General features: G+C 40.0%; 2 protein-coding genes across 3 annotated transcripts; one reads left to right on the top strand and one right to left on the bottom strand.

Annotated features, from left to right (window-relative positions):
• Window positions 1–421: 421 nt before the first annotated feature.
• si:ch211-114c17.1 (pre-mRNA-processing factor 39) lies at window positions 422–8,640 on the top strand. 2 transcript variants are annotated; one of them, XM_044364268.1, is made up of 15 exons: window positions 422–503; window positions 2,394–2,644; window positions 2,815–2,940; window positions 3,554–3,672; window positions 3,820–3,987; window positions 4,135–4,315; window positions 4,443–4,547; window positions 5,138–5,255; window positions 5,350–5,504; window positions 5,657–5,783; window positions 6,059–6,330; window positions 6,581–6,765; window positions 6,870–6,944; window positions 7,757–7,928; window positions 8,041–8,640. In XM_044364268.1, exons 1-15 carry the CDS (start codon window positions 446–448, stop codon window positions 8,110–8,112), a joined length of 2,184 nt encoding a protein of 727 aa, XP_044220203.1. In that variant the 5' UTR covers window positions 422–445; the 3' UTR covers window positions 8,113–8,640. The 2 variants fall into 2 exon arrangements, with proteins under 2 accessions (XP_044220203.1, XP_044220202.1); XM_044364267.1 differs by having other exon boundaries at window positions 5,347–5,504.
• A 1,261-nt stretch (window positions 8,641–9,901) lies between these two features.
• Window positions 9,902–14,535, bottom strand: ubxn1 (UBX domain protein 1). Its single transcript, XM_044364331.1, has 10 exons — window positions 14,482–14,535; window positions 13,165–13,229; window positions 12,972–13,025; window positions 12,677–12,804; window positions 12,189–12,279; window positions 11,816–12,007; window positions 11,346–11,397; window positions 11,127–11,249; window positions 10,824–11,007; window positions 9,902–10,563 (listed from the first exon to the last, which is right to left on the bottom strand). Exons 2-10 carry the CDS (start codon window positions 13,221–13,223, stop codon window positions 10,523–10,525), a joined length of 924 nt encoding a protein of 307 aa, XP_044220266.1. The 5' UTR covers window positions 13,224–13,229; window positions 14,482–14,535; the 3' UTR covers window positions 9,902–10,522.
• Between the last annotated feature and the right edge of the window lie 855 nt (window positions 14,536–15,390).

The following is a 15,390-nucleotide window of genomic DNA, read 5'->3' as shown; positions in this document are numbered from 1 at the left end:
ACAAACAATAATAAATAAATTAAAAAAATAAATATATATCAAGACAGATCTTTCAGAGGCATAAATATAAGCACAGTTTTCATTGCTTCAACATTTTTGGAAGACTAATAAAGTCAAAGTACCTTCAGCTCAGTTTTAAAACGAGCAGACTAATGATAATAATAATAATAATAATAATAATAATGATAATAATAATAATAATAATAATAATAATAATAATAATAATAATAATAATAATAATAATAATAATAATAATATCGTGATATTATAATATGCAAACAATATAATAATAATAATAATAATAATAATAATAATAATAATAATAATAATAATAATAATAATAATAATAATAATAATAATTCATTTGATATTTTACACTTCAGAGCTTTTTTATGGCCGTGACGTCAAGACGTGCGTTGATGACGTCGCCGAGACGTTCACCATCATGGCGGCGGAAGGCTGTGAGGAGATGAGCGGCAACGGGGAGCTGGAAGAGTCTTCAGGTAGTTTCATGGAAATATTTATTGAGATTACAGAGCAGAGTTAGGTGTTGTTTGACAGATAGGAGCAGGCGCCGGTTTCTCCTGCGGCCTCCTGTGATAAACTCTCTGTTCGGAGCCGGTTTTCAGTGCAGGCATGACGAGCTAAGCTAACTTAGGCTAACGTGATTTCAACTGCACGCACCGCGAAGCAGCTCCGTGTCCGATCAACTTAACTTCAACTGATGTTTATTAGAGAGGATGACGGCTGCTCATCACCCTCCCGGCACAGATCGGTCGAGTTATGTCCTCAACAAGCGCAAGTTATTAGAGGAGGACAGACGTGTGTAAACTCAGCACGCTGAGCTCTGTATGAATGAAACGTGACTGTGAGGTGTTATTAGGAAGAAGAGCCGGGCATGATGACAGTTTCTGTTTTGTTGATTGTGTTGTTCATGTGGCTAACTGTCGTGTTCAGCTGCACAGCTGGTTTGACTGCTAAGAGTCATCTTTAAAGAGCGTTAATAGCTTTAATAATAACCAGTCACACCACTCTTCTATGTTACTGAAAGCAGGTGTTTGTCATGCATGGTTGTTGTTGTTGTTGTTGTTCACCTGAAGGCCGTTTTTCCACGAGAAGTTTCAGGAAGAGGAGCAACTAGACAGTTAATGAATTACATCACATTAAAGGATAGGTTCACAATTTTTCAAGTCTGTCTTAAAACATATATATTTTCTATTACTTAATTTTGTGTATATTTGACTGTTATGCACCACAACACCAAGGTGAATTCCTTATATGTGCAAACCTATTTGTCAATAAACCTGATTCTAATTATGCTAAAAAGACTGTAAATGTGTCAGATATCCACTTGATATGACTAAATCAGACTGCTGAAGCCTCATATAAGCTTCAGATAAACTTTTAAAAGTATTTTTGCACCAAACAAGGACTGTTGATTTTGGCCTCCATCACTCACATTGACAGCACATTTGAAGCCAGAATGATCAGGAGGAATGATTACAGCGAGGAAAACCTCTGTCAGTGTTTATTTGGACACCTGATTGTTGGTTTAAGACAGGAATGAAAAATTGTGAACCTGTCCTTTAAAGATTTGGCAGATGCCTCAGTCCAAAGTGACTTACAAGTGCATCCAATTTACATAAGAAGTATAGTAAGATGTCATAGAAAATTGTAAAGAGCACCCATCCCAAACAAACTATTGCTTTGTGCGTGTTTGGTTATTTTTCCACCACACCTCATAAACCAAGAAACAAGAGGGAGGAGTAGTGAAAGAAGTAATTAAGTCTGAGATGTAGGAAGTGATCATGTAGGAAGTTTGCAGCATCACAGAAAATTCAGGAATTTGAAGTCATTGTTTTGATCTTAGTTATTATTAATGTGAAATAAATATTTCTTTATGTTAAAAATATTATCTATATTATTATTTATTTATTATATATGTATAAAAATGTCATTATCTAATGGCCGACAGAGTGTGAGAATGTCTGTGAGAGTTTTGTGCTTTCATTCAGCCAGTCAGTCATTATGAATACTGAAAACCTTTGTAACCCATCAGCTGCAAAAAAGACTTTTTACAGGATAATGTTTGTGATTGTTTTAGTTAGTGTGTCTGTAAGTGTGTATGATGATTTTCATGTGAATGAACCGTCTTATTGTGATCCTGTGTATATGTTCTATGTATATATGACCTGCTTTCAGGTCTCTCTTGCTAAAGAGATCTTGATCTTAATGAGATTTCCTGTATAACTAACGAGGATTGTCGGGCCACTCTGGTAGAAATATATTCCAAAGGGAGAGTAAAGGAGAGATTTCCTGTATAAAGTCCTTCAGTTACAGTATGTTAACAGAGATTGTCTGATCCATTGACTTGTAATCTACTCCCTCTGTAGCGATGGAGGCTGCTGAAGTCCCAGCACCGCCTCCGATTGAGATGGCTGAGATGTCAGAAGAGAACGGCAGCGCCGCCATAGCCACTGAGGCCCCTCTGGACCCCGACCCTGCTCCCTTCTCTCTGCCTCCGGCTACAGAGGATGAGGAGGGGGAACTACCTACAGATTTTGAGCGTCTGTGGAAGGCTGCACACGACAATCCTCAAGACTTCACCAGCTGGACAGATCTTTTACAATACTGCGAACAAGAGGTGTGTTGTTGTTGTTTTGAGGGGGCAGACAGAGTTTGATAGGACAGGCGCTCTTTTCTCCTCAAACTTGGAAATACTGTCTTGTAGCAGCCCCAAGAGGCCACAAAACCTGTTAGATCAGGAAGCTTGCTGTAGCCTCATGTGATGTCATTTTTCTCTCATCTGCCCAGGGTCACATCACAGCATCACGCAGAGCACTGGTGGCCTTCCTCGCCCGCTACCCGCTCTGCTACGGCTACTGGAAGAAATTTGCTGACTTGGAGCGCCGCGCTGGATACAACAACAAAGCAGAGGAGGTAAAACAGGAGAGATTTCTCAATTCTGTGTTTGAACTAATGACTTTTCATTACTGCATCATTAAAACAGTGTTAATTCACTGCTTTTCTAAAAGATACCAATGAATTTGTAATGTAATTAAACTGTAATTGTAAAAAAAATATGATATACAAAGTAATTGTAATTTTACTTTGAGTTTTATTTATTTATTTGCACTTTAAAAAAACGAATATTCTTATTGTAGAAAAATGATGATTTGTTTTGTACAAAAGGTCATTCATATTATAAAAACACACTTTTAACTACATTTACTCAGCTATACATGAACTCAAAGTAAACAAACACTTGTGCAGGAGAGGTAAGAAGCTAAAAGCTTATACAAAGACTTCTCCTTAAACTTACAATACAAACAAATGTAATGTAAATAAAAATGTATTTATTAGTTTACAATTAATTATTGTTATGCCAAATATGTCTTAGAGTAACATGACAAAGTAGTTGCTGGCTAACAAAGTAATCAGGTGCACAGATTTAAACGCTAGGTCATATGTGTTTTATAATTTTAGCTCTATTAAGGATGTTTTTCACTTGTTTTAATGGACTCAAGTTGATTGATCAGGTGTTCTGTGTTAGGTGTGTGTTCAGGGCCTCCAGGCAATCCCTTTGAGTGTAGATCTGTGGATCCACTACATCAATCTGCTGCTGGGAACGCTGGACATGAACCTGCCTGAGTCGCCCGCACGGATTCGCAGGTAGCCAAACACATTTACACACATACACAACAGAGACTTTTAGCTCTTATGGATCTAGAAGTTGTTGTAATGTGCTGCAAGGGGACATAAGCTGTTGATTGTGTCGGCTGTTTTCTTGTTTCACTGATCTCCAACTTCAACCCTCAGTGTGTTTGAGGACGCGGTGGCAGCAGCAGGTCTGGACTTCCACTCAGACCGGCTCTGGGATCTGTACGTTGAGTGGGAGAAGGAGCAGGGGAACATGAAGAGCGCTACCACCGTCCTGGACAGAGTCCTCAAAGTCCCCACCCAGATGTACAACACCCACTACGACAAGTAAGACCCAACACACACCGATGAGTAGTTCTCAATCTAAATGTCAAAATATTAACGTAAAAGCATAATTATCTGTAATGAGAATTGTTCTTCTCTCATTCATCTTTCGTTACGTCTCACCACTTCCTCCCTCCTGACCTCCGTCAGGTTCAAGGCCCACCTGAGCAGCCATGAACCCAAAGAAGTGCTTTCCCCAGAGGAGTACGAGGAGCTGAGGACGTTGTGCCGTCAGAGCCAGAAGGCGGAGCGCGCTGAACAGGCCCAGGAGGAGGAGGCAGAGAGGCCGCCTGGGGAGGAAGAACCCGCCACACCCGAGGGAACAGACACAGTGAGTAACACTCGACTGCCTCACACTCAACCCTGGAAGAGGAGTTTTAAAAATGAATGAATTAAAAATACATAAATTAAGCAAATGGTTTAATAAGTGATCATCGTTCTGTTCTTTTTGTGTGTAGGAGGAACTGATGCAGAAGATTAGAGATCAGGTTTTGGTTAACAGGGACAAAGTTTACCAGGATAACGAAGGAGAAGTCCGCAAGAGATGGCACTTTGAAGATGCTGTGAGTTCCTTTGTTTTCTTCTGTCTTTTAACCTCCTTTTTCGAATTTATTTTTTTATTTCTCTCATCCTCTTGCACTTTCTCTCCACCTCTGTCTTTCACAAAGTTGCTGATATGATATTTGAGTTGAGTTGTGGTGCTGATACCAAAATGATACTTAATGTACTCTGAGGAACATAAACTTGTTTTTATAACGAACCTTCTTTCGGTCGGCAAAAGAAGCCAAACTCAAATGTTAAATGTTGTCTAAAACAAGGAGCTGTACAAGAACTTTGCCTAAATACAAAAACACTCCATAATAAAAAGCATTGTGATTAAATATATGGACCTTTCTGAAAAACAAAACCCAAAGTCTTAATATTTCTGCCTTTGTGCTGAAGTCCAAAAAATAGTATTAATGCTTAATGTTCTTTCTAGTTAAATCAAGTTTCTTTTTTCAGTCTTACAGCAAACTATTAATAATAGTACTTTTGTTTATCTTGTAAATATCCTGTTGTCTTTTTTTATTTACATTTTTGAAAATACATGTTACACACTTTCATCACTTGTTACCTTAGAAACACATTTGATCTCTTTTTCTCTGCCCTGTAGATCAAACGTCCGTACTTCCATGTCAAGCCGCTCGATCGTGTCCAGCTGCGTGCCTGGCACTCCTACCTGGACTGGGAGATCGCTCAGCTGAACAAGGACACCAAAGACCCCAACCAAGGTGACAACATGATGAAGATGTCGTCCCCTTTGTCTCTGTGGTTTTATGGATTTGAGCCTTAAACATAATTTTTGGCACCGTTGTCTCTCAGTAGATCCGAGCCAGGCAGCCACCGAGGGGTCAGAGGTTACAGCCCAACCTCAGGAAAGATCAGAGGAGGCTGTGGTTGCCCATGACGACCACAGGGTTCGCATCCTCTTTGAGCGCTGTCTGATCGCCTGCGCTCTGTATGAGGAGTTCTGGACCAGGGTAAGAATGTGAACTATGTGTGTGTTCCTGTGTTTTAATGTCTCTCGTGCCTCATCCTTGAGAAACAGATAAAAAAGAGAAGCGTGTGTGTGTTTACATGATCTCTGCCTCACGTGTGCTTGTGTGTGTGTGTGTGTGTGTGTGTTGCTCAGTACATTCATTACTTGGAGCCGCAGAGTGTTGACGAGGCTCGAGCTGTATACAAACGGGCCTGTGAGATCCACCTGATGTACAAACCCAACATCCACATGCAGTGGGCCACCTTCGAGGAGAGGCACGGTACGAGAAAACCCGAACACAGACGGCTTTATTTACTTTCATCAGTATACATGCAGATCTTTGAAAGATTAAAATGACTGTTATATTTAAATAAATGAATACAATATTAAACTAATTTCAGTGTTATGCGTTCCAGTACGATACCAAAACGGCAGCCTCAAAACTTACTACAGAATTGAGTCAACACGGGTCCTTCAGTGAAACTATTATAGATGCTTGTATTTGGCTTTTTGTAGTCAGCACACTCATATTAACTCCTTCATCTTCTCCATCAGGTGACTTAACCGAGGCCCGGCGAGTGCTGGAGGCCCTGGAGAAAAGCCTGCCTGGGCTGGCAGTGGTTCGGCTGCGCAGGGCTGCTTTGGAAAGACGGGCGGGCCAGCTGGACCAATCAGAGGCCTTGCTGCAGGAGGCGGTGGCAGAATCCAAAGAGAAGCCCACGTTACACGCTTTCTACTCCATCAAGCTCGCTCGCCTGCTGCTGAAGCTGGGCAGGAACCCCAGCAGAGCACGCAGAGTTTTGCAGGAGGCGCTGGAAATCAGTCCGGTGAGCCACGTCACAGTCAGACACCCGGGTTAGCCTTTACTAGGACTACACAAGTTAATCATCAGCCATCATTCACTGGCTACATCTGGCATGCTAGCAGACACAAAAACAACATATTTCTGCCAAAAACATATCACGAGTTTCAAAATGTCATTAACTAATAATTTGATTATTGGAATAATCTAATTGGAAACATTTTTGTCTTTCCATGTGATGTTCTAACTCCTGTTACCTAACCTTCCTCCCTCAGGATAATGATAAACTGCACCTAAACCTGTTGGAGCTGGAGGTGTCGGGGGAGCCCTGGGCCTCGGCTGAGGCGGTGCAGGAGTGTGTGACTCGAGCCCTGGCAGCTCCCCTCGCCCCGCACACCAAGATCCTCTTCTCCCAGAGGGGCCTGCAGTACGCCGAGGACTACAGCAACTCTATCCAGAGGTCAGAGTTCAACATGAGCAGCGTGTTTGTTTAGGGACACAAGGTCCTTTTTTGAAGACATTTGACCTGAATGTTGCTTTTTTTACTGTCTCTGTTGTCTGTAGTGTGCTGTCTGTCTATGAAGAGCACCAGAAACTGCTGAATGAGCTGGGCGGAACAAAGAGAGGAGCAGAAAATGGGTAAGAGAGGAAAGAAAAGGAGGACTGACTCAACTTTTCTCTTGACCTATCAGAAGTTGTAGGATTTTATGCACATTTTAACCAAAAGATTGTGAAAATAGTTTGAGTTACAGATAGTGTTTGGTTTGATCATGTAGTGTCAGATTGGACTGATATCAGGTGAGTAAATTGTCCGGATTTGTTGTTCCACAAGTAAAACTGAGTCCTTTCAACCCACATTTAGATTCAATAAAATACTTTAAAATTCTAATTCACAATACAGTTTATTAAACATGAATCCACTCAGAATTTAATCTTTTCAACTTTTTAAAATAGTGATATTTGCTGCACATTTGTGATATTTTTAATTTCTGGGTTTTGTTGAATAAGATTTTAAGTCTGTACATCTTTCCAATGTGAATATCATTGTGCATCTTTCTGTATTAATGGGCAATTCTTTCGTGCATGATATAAAGACAGCTTTTTATATAATTATTAAGCCCTCAAATCTAATTTCCTCAAACCAAACAAATAAGTCCGCTCTGTATTAACCAACTGTGTGACATCATTTCCCTTCTTTACTTATTAAATTTGTGACACTAATTCTTAAGGATTAAGTGTCCTTTCCTTGATATTGGTGCACAAGATGATTATCTTTCCCAACTCTTTAAAAGTTTGAATGTAAAACTGACATTTTTTGCAATGTACATCAGAGATTTGGCTTTATTTTGACAGAAATGCAGTAATATTGATGACTATACTCGTGTCATATCAAGGTTGAATATCGGCGGACTTTAAGTCGGCTTGTTGTTGATCCGCTGTTTGTTTTACAGGGACGAGGACCCAGAGAAGCTGAGCAAGAGTGACGACGGCTCTGCTGTTGCCGTGTCTGCACAAGTCCCTCCCACCATGCCGCACGTCCCCATCACCACGCCTCCTCCTCCAGTGATGGGCACCGACATGAGCGCCCAGACCGGCTACGGCGGATACAGCAACTGGTACCAGGTACGATAATAACAGAGAGGAATCAGAAAAAACATTCAAAATATCATATCTATCATATCTACTTTATTACTTCTTGTTTGTCAGTGCAGTGTTTTCTTCTGCTTTTATCCAGCAACCACAATACGGCAGTTACAACTACCAGAACACCTGGAACTACAACCAGGGCTACTATCCACCCAGCTAAAGCGGGCAACAGGAACTGTGACACCAAACGGCCACAGGAAAGCAGTTTGACCCAGGAAGACTTCTCAGCCGAACAACAAACTGAACCACCCAGTCCTGCCACAGTCTGGTCCTGTGGGCTCTGCTGAAATACATATCCCAGCATCCTTTCCTCTCCGTCCTTCCTCTTGAGTTACCTCACTGTCCTGGATTTGTGAAAAACACAAGAGCTGGAGTTCAGCTCTCGTTACATGTCCTGTCATTTCAGTGTCGATTCTGGGGAACAGGCGGAAAGATGACGAAAGGAAACGGTGATTTGATTTCAGTACATCAGTGTCTCTTCCTCAGTTTGACTCCTCTCTCTCCGTTTTAATCAGAACTATTTTTGTATTTGTTTGCAAGCCAGCCCCTTTGCTTGTGTTATAAAGTCATCCAGTTCATCCAACTTTACAGGTGATGTAAGATTGACATTTTGTACCATTCCACAAAGTAGGCTATTTGTTGTTTTTTCTAATGTACATAAAGGTGTTTTATAGTGTGTCACAACAGAGCTCCTCTGTGTCATGTGTCTCTATTTGCATCTTAATCGTTAAACTCAAACTCTCAGCCTGTTGGACGGGAAAAAAAAAGGTTTGTCTCCTCCACATCTACAGCAGTGGAAAGAGATTAGTGTCCTCTCAACACCGCTGCAGCAGGAATACAACAGAAGTGAATCTTATTTGCACTAAATCAACGAGCAGTAGATTGATAGTGCTCACATGAGTTGTGCACAAATGTTCTTACAAGATCAAATAGCAATAGTCCACTTGTGTCCACACAAACTTTTCAGTTGAAGAAAATTTGTCAGTGCTCGCCCTACTTAAACTTCACGAATGTTCGACTCTGGCTGGTAGTGCCATTAAGGACTTTTAGAAATGTAATAAAGTAGCAATGAGTAGAGACAGTTCCTTCCTTTGTTTCACCCATTTAGTACAATAATCAGACTGTTCAGGTTAAGACTAGATGCTTGTTAACAGTGTTTGGCCTATTCCAATTATTTATAATTCAATAAGATGCCTGAAATCAACATGTCACATTACTTTGGGAAAAGTCCATCATGAGAATTCAGTTTAATATATTAAGTCAGTCTTAATAAACCCCCCTCTTGACATCAATCCCCTGCATCTGACCAACACTAATACTGAGATAATGGCCACTGCAGCTTGAACAAGAGCTGCCATGCAAAATACCATAATCTTGTTATGTGAGCTCTTGGCATTCGTCCCAGTATTGGTAGTTTTCTGTGCTGATTCGATCTGTTAAATGACAAGGTTATATATTATATATATCTTATATTTCTCTTATAGTCAACAAATCCCATGAACAGGCCAAAGCGAACAATGTTTACAATCCGTTTCTCCGTATTTATGACTTCACTCTCCTGTCTGTCACTCAGCCACAAGCCGATTTATTCCTACTGAAGACTCAAATCTTTACAATTTATATATTTAAGTAATTTCCTTAAACAGCTGGGCACTGTGTTTTTTAGTAAACAGGAGTAAACAATGTAATTTTGGGGACCATTTTCAGCCGCAGATTTGGTGTTCGAGGTTTTGACTAAAATTGCTCATGTTCATTGTAATGAAGGAAAACATCACCCAGTGCAATGCTGTGGCTTATTGACATGTTTTTAATAGGCTACACAATCAATACTTATTATTATCAGATTTGGTCTTGTTATGGGATTTGTCAAAAAAATACAGAATATCACCACAATTATGTGAAGGAATGTTACACAAGTGATTTTTTTTTTCAGAAAATTCAGTCCACCATCACAGTTCTCCAAGTCAGCTTTATTTTAAGTAGATTCTTGGTGATTATGCAGACATAACTGTCAATATATTTTAACTTATAAAAAAAAATGGCAAAGTAGAATGTCACAAAATCAGGAAGATCGTGGGGATTAAATGTAAGGCCTGTTAAGAACCAGTAGAGCAGGTGGTCTGTGGTACTTTGCTATGTAACGATCAGGTTAAAATTGAACAACTTTGTTCTGTATTGTCTTTATAAATGTGTTGTAACCATGAGTGGTGCTCATCAAAGCAGTATCACTCAGAAGCCAGCTCACCTCACTATGTTCTTGAATTAGTAAAAGTCACTGTCAAGCTCACTGCACACAAATCAATATCCAGTGAAATCAATCAGCCCAGAATGTCGAGGGGTTTCATTCAGGCAGTCAGTCTTAAAAAAAAAAAAGCCAAACCATTTTTCTTTGTAACTTTTCCATAACTAGATTTTAAGAATACACAGTCTCACTGCTTTAGTTCAGTTAGCTGGCTTACTGAATGATACTGAAGCTGTGGGCTCTGTTTCTGGATCAGTCTGTTTCTGGTGTCTCAGGTGTTGATGTAGTGGAGGTGGTGAGGTAGGCTCACAGAGCAGATCCTCTGATCTCACTTTTTGGCAACAACCAGCACAGCTGAAGGCACCAAACCTGAACAGACAGAGAGAAAAGATGGAGGAAAAAGGTCAGTTAAAGTCTGTAACTACAATCCATAATTACACAGATTTCACATATCAAACTTATTTAAGAAGGATGTCACCACATGTATTTAATCCTCACACTGGATCATCTTGAAACATTTCAGGAACAAGATCAAGTCACAGGACAGTACAATCAAATATTAAGAAGATCACTCCGCTGCAGTTGTCTATTAGTCCAGTTATCAGTTATATTCGGTCCCCAGTGCTCACCCAGCTCTTTGAGGGGCTTCTCCATGTCCAGTTCAGTGTAGACGTGACGGGGGTAGGGTGACAGCAGCGTGAAATCCTGACCTTCGGGTGTGTTGCCGTTCACCTGTACGTAGACGCGCACTGCCGCCAGCGGCTCCTGGGCCTTGAACACTGTGTTGATGGTTGAGCCGTCCAGCAGACGGACCTGTTAGGAGCGAAGATATTCTATTGAAATCTACTCATGGAACTGTTTTGAGACACAGGTTTGACTCCAGTAGTGTGAAGAGCAGCGTGTGAATGTATAAGTGTGACTGAGGCTTGTACCTGTATCCTGGACTCTTCATATTCCTTCTTAGTGGGTGGAGGGCCCTGACTGGTGGGTGATGATGGGCTGGGCTGGGCGGGCTGGGACGCAGTGGCCGTGCTAGAGGCTCCTCCACCTCCGAACTTACAGGACAGGTAAAAAAAAAAAAAATCTTAAGTGATTACTTGTAGGAGTAGAAAGTGAACAGGAAAAATGAAATAGATCAATGAGTGGAGTACCTTTTGTGCTCTCTCCTCTCGGTCTCGTGCTATCTTTTCTTTAACCCTTTGTCTGGCAGGAATAAAGAAAAACAACACAATGTAGTTAGAAGGTAACATATTTGCTCATTTACATCATCAATTTATTACTCATTTTGTGTTTCTTTTCCGATAGTTACTGTATTTTCCCTGATTCTGTTGCATCCATTGCATGTTTATTTCAATCATAAGAAAGTATTCAACTACATAGTTTCACTCTGAAAGTGAAACAACTTGTGGTTTGTTTTGCAACACAAATTTTTGCTGATCTCCTTAAATTACTTTTCACACAAACAACAATAACATGTTTTTAGAAAAAGGGAAAAGAGTCCTTCTATCATTTATGTATTTTAAACTCAGTAATTTGCTTTAAAGACTCAAACATCATTACTCAAATCTACTTTTCCTCTCTCTGAGATGTGTGAATGTGTTATGAACTTAGAAGACCTTACCTGGCCAATTTGTCCTCCATCTTCTCTTTCCTGCGTTGATCCGCGAGCTTTTTCATGTCATCATCCTGCAGCTTTTGGCGGATCTGCTGCAGCTCTTGGCCCTGCCTCCTCCTCTGCTTCTCCCTCTCCAGCTCTTCTGCCCGCTCTCGCTCTCTTCTCTCTGCCTGCTTCACTCGCATCAGCTCCTCTAGTCTGAAAAACAGACACAGACAGAAGAATCAGCTTATTTACAGTCAAGCTCAGGTTTATGTTTGGCTACTAGCCCCAAACTAATGGTTGCAGATGACATTGTCAGTGAATTATAGTAGTGGTAGAGAGAAGTAAAGATGCTATGAGTTGGACATGCAGTTCTACAGGGATGGTGCTCTCTGACCTTTTGACTTGCTCACGTCTCTCCTCCTCTGTCATTGCCTGACCTCCGCTTTCCATGTCATTAATGAGGCTGCTGTCTCCACCTGCCGTCCCTGAAACCAAAACAAACGCAAGTGAAACAGAAAGACAGAGAGACAAACATATGGTGCAGTACAGAAAGATCTTACAGTCAACCACAAATCAAAGCAGATGTCGAATGCTGGCCTAACCAACACCACAAAACCCTCAGTGCGGACACGAAGAACTCCACAACAAAACAAGCTGAACTGAAACTTGAAGATGAAAAAGAAGAGGAACAACTTAAAGAAAAACAACAACAACCAGAGAGAAAGACAAACAACAGCTTACAACGCAGTCACTGCTACTTGATTTTACTAAAGCTAACCAAGAGTTAAATTTTGTTTTTAGAAGGAAAACAAATGCTATGAAATGAGTGACTGTGCTGAAATCACAGTATGAGGGAACCTCCTGTCCCCTAAAAGCTCTGACCTTTGTCGGTGTCTTCTAGTGTCGGCTGTTCTGTGCTGGACTGGCTGTCTGCTACTCCTCCCAGGACGTTGCCCACAGGCGGCACATAGGGCTCATCAATGTCTGGGTCATTTTCATGCTCCATTAACCTGAGGAAAGCACATCGCAGCGGAGAGATGAGGACTGAAAACTCGGTGTATTGATGACCAGAATTTATAATACGCTGGAGAATCACAGTCATGTTTTGGTAGGCAAACTGGAAAACATCAGTGACATGATTTTTCCAGCTATGTTGATTACTGTGTGTGTGACTCACCAGTCCATGGCTTGTTCTATTCCCTGGTTCCCCGTGTTGGCCACCGCCTTCTCCCTGCAAGCACCAACAAAAAAAAAAAGAAAAAGAAAAGTCACTCTAATGTCAGACAGTTTTACTTTCTCTTCCTTGAACACCGTCTCAAATTTAGGGACTTTTTCTGAAGTTGTTGGTATCAATGTCTGGTGTCACTCACGCTCTGTTCCTGTCAAAGCCCATCTCCAGCAGGCTCTCAAGTGTTGTTAGCTCTGCCATCTTCAGCTGAAACACAGATTGTGCAATTTAATACCACAAGGAATTAATCTCATTTTCATTTTGGCATATTGTTACACAACTGTTACTCACTGTTATTAGATTGTAAGTCACACAAAGACAATAATAATGCATCCAGCACGCTACAATCCAACTTAAATTGAGAGGTTACCCACCTATTTAAGGACAGGTTCACAATTTTTCAAGTCTGACTTAAAACAACAATCAGGTGCCCATATGAGCACTGAGAGAGGTTTTCCTTGCTGTTATTATTCCTCCTGTTCAAACGGACTATTAAAAGATCCCCTTCAAATGCACTTTAAATATAAGTGATGGGGGACAAATCCAAAGTGTGTCCACACAGTCATTTTGTGCAAAAATGCATTTAAAAGTTTATCTAAAGCTTATCTGATGCTTCAGCAGTCCGAGTTAGTCATATCAAGTGGATATCTGACACATTTACAGTCTTTTTAGCATCAAATTCCCTCTTTGTGTTTCCTCGGACAGTGTTTCCCTGTTGAGCTGTAGTAGAAGTATAGAAACAAAAAGAGGGACCTTGACACTAAAAAGACTAGCATTGAAAGATATCCGCTTGATTTGACTCATTTGGACGGCTGAAGCTTCAAATTAGCATCAGATAAACTTTTAAATACATTTTTGCACAGAAGGAGGACTGTGGATTTTGTTCACTATCACCTACATCGTAACTGCATTATGAAACTATCTACTAATGGTCAGTATGAACAGGAGGAATGATTATATGAGGAAAAACCTATTTCAATGTTCATTTGGGCCCCTGACTATTGTTTTAAGGCAGACTTGAAAAAATGTGAATCAGTCCTTCAACTCCACACATATAACAGCTCATGACTTTCCTTTAGCTCATGAGCTACATTTCACATTGTGAACTGAATAAAACACAATGCGAACAAGTTTTCACATTTCCTGGACGCGCAGCCTGACAAAATACTTGTTCACCGCCGCCGGCTGATTGTAGCTGTTTACTATTATTACTAACGTTATGCTGAGAGCTAAAATTAGCATTCATGTGGCTAACGTTCAAATTGCGAAAGCTAGCTGTGAAGCCTCGCTGGTTTAGCTTTATAAAAACACGCAGCAGCACCTATAAACTCTCTGTCACTATAGCTGTCGATGTGTGTTTGTATGTTACACGTAAACGCACACACAAGTGTTATTTTCTTCTTTTTAACGGTAACGGCAGCTAGTATAGTGAAGAAGACAATGTTAGTTAGCTACTCACACATCAGTCAGCACCGCTTCAACAGTACGGGATCCCACATAGGTCAAACAGAACACGAAAAAAAGCGATTAACTTTTCAAATTTTCACAGCTAATTTAAAAGTTATTATCTTTACATCCAAAACATATACAGTTATGTATTTAATTCATGATTATCCATTATCAACTAAGTTTTTGACACATATATAGAAGTTTATTTTTCTATAAAACTGGTTGCAATTATGGGGAGAGACATTCTACATTCAAGAAGATCTGAATCATTTTGTAAACTATATTGTATTTTATTATAAACCTCATACTTTCTATGGGTAAATTTGACCTAAAACAAATGGAATTTAATATAAAATTAACAGAAAAACAAATTAATGTATGTACCTTGCTGATTTTATTTTCTTTATTGTGTATTTGGTCAATATTTGTACAATCATTGTTACATATTAAGTTTATAGTTCATTCTATTTATTATTCATTGATTGTATATAATTTTTAAGGATTTTTGTATATAAACCCGTACACCCGTTTATATATACAAGGTGTATATAAACACCTGTACATACCATACATAGACATTGTATGTATGCTGTTGTCCATTGTTGTGTATGTGTATATTGGTTTTATTTTCTTTCTTTCTTTTATATATATACAATACATATACACATATACATACACACACACACACACACACACACACACACACACACACACACACACACACATATACATATATATACACATACATACATACATACATACATACATACATTCTTTTTTACACCTTTTTACACCTACCTGCCTGCACAAAATGTGTTTAGCTGTATGCCTTCTGTATATTTCGGTATATGTATATGTATGTAGGGACATTGAGAACCACTGGAAACCGTGTGTGTTTAAACATACTTGGTCAAAAAAG

This window comes from Thunnus albacares, chromosome 10 (genome assembly GCF_914725855.1).
Source record: "Thunnus albacares chromosome 10, fThuAlb1.1, whole genome shotgun sequence".
In the NCBI taxonomy this organism is placed as follows: domain Eukaryota; kingdom Metazoa; phylum Chordata; class Actinopteri; order Scombriformes; family Scombridae; genus Thunnus; species Thunnus albacares.
This window is presented reverse-complemented; position numbering and strand designations above follow the sequence as displayed.

Excerpts from the sequence above, each read along its gene's own strand:
- ubxn1 (XM_044364331.1), bottom strand. The coding sequence starts at position 13,223 with ATGGCAGAGCTAACAACACTTGAGAGCCTGCTGGAGATGGGCTTTGAC. Across the intron at positions 12,280-12,676 it reads ACTAGAAGACACCGACAAAG|GGACGGCAGGTGGAGACAGC; the intron begins GTCAGAGCTTTT and ends TTTTGGTTTCAG. Across the intron at positions 12,008-12,188 it reads AGACGTGAGCAAGTCAAAAG|ACTAGAGGAGCTGATGCGAG; the intron begins GTCAGAGAGCAC and ends TCTGTTTTTCAG.
- si:ch211-114c17.1 (XM_044364267.1), top strand. The coding sequence starts at position 446 with ATGGCGGCGGAAGGCTGTGAGGAGATGAGCGGCAACGGGGAGCTGGAA. Across the intron at positions 504-2,393 it reads GGAGCTGGAAGAGTCTTCAG|CGATGGAGGCTGCTGAAGTC; the intron begins GTAGTTTCATGG and ends CTCCCTCTGTAG. Across the intron at positions 6,945-7,756 it reads AAGAGAGGAGCAGAAAATGG|GGACGAGGACCCAGAGAAGC; the intron begins GTAAGAGAGGAA and ends TTTGTTTTACAG.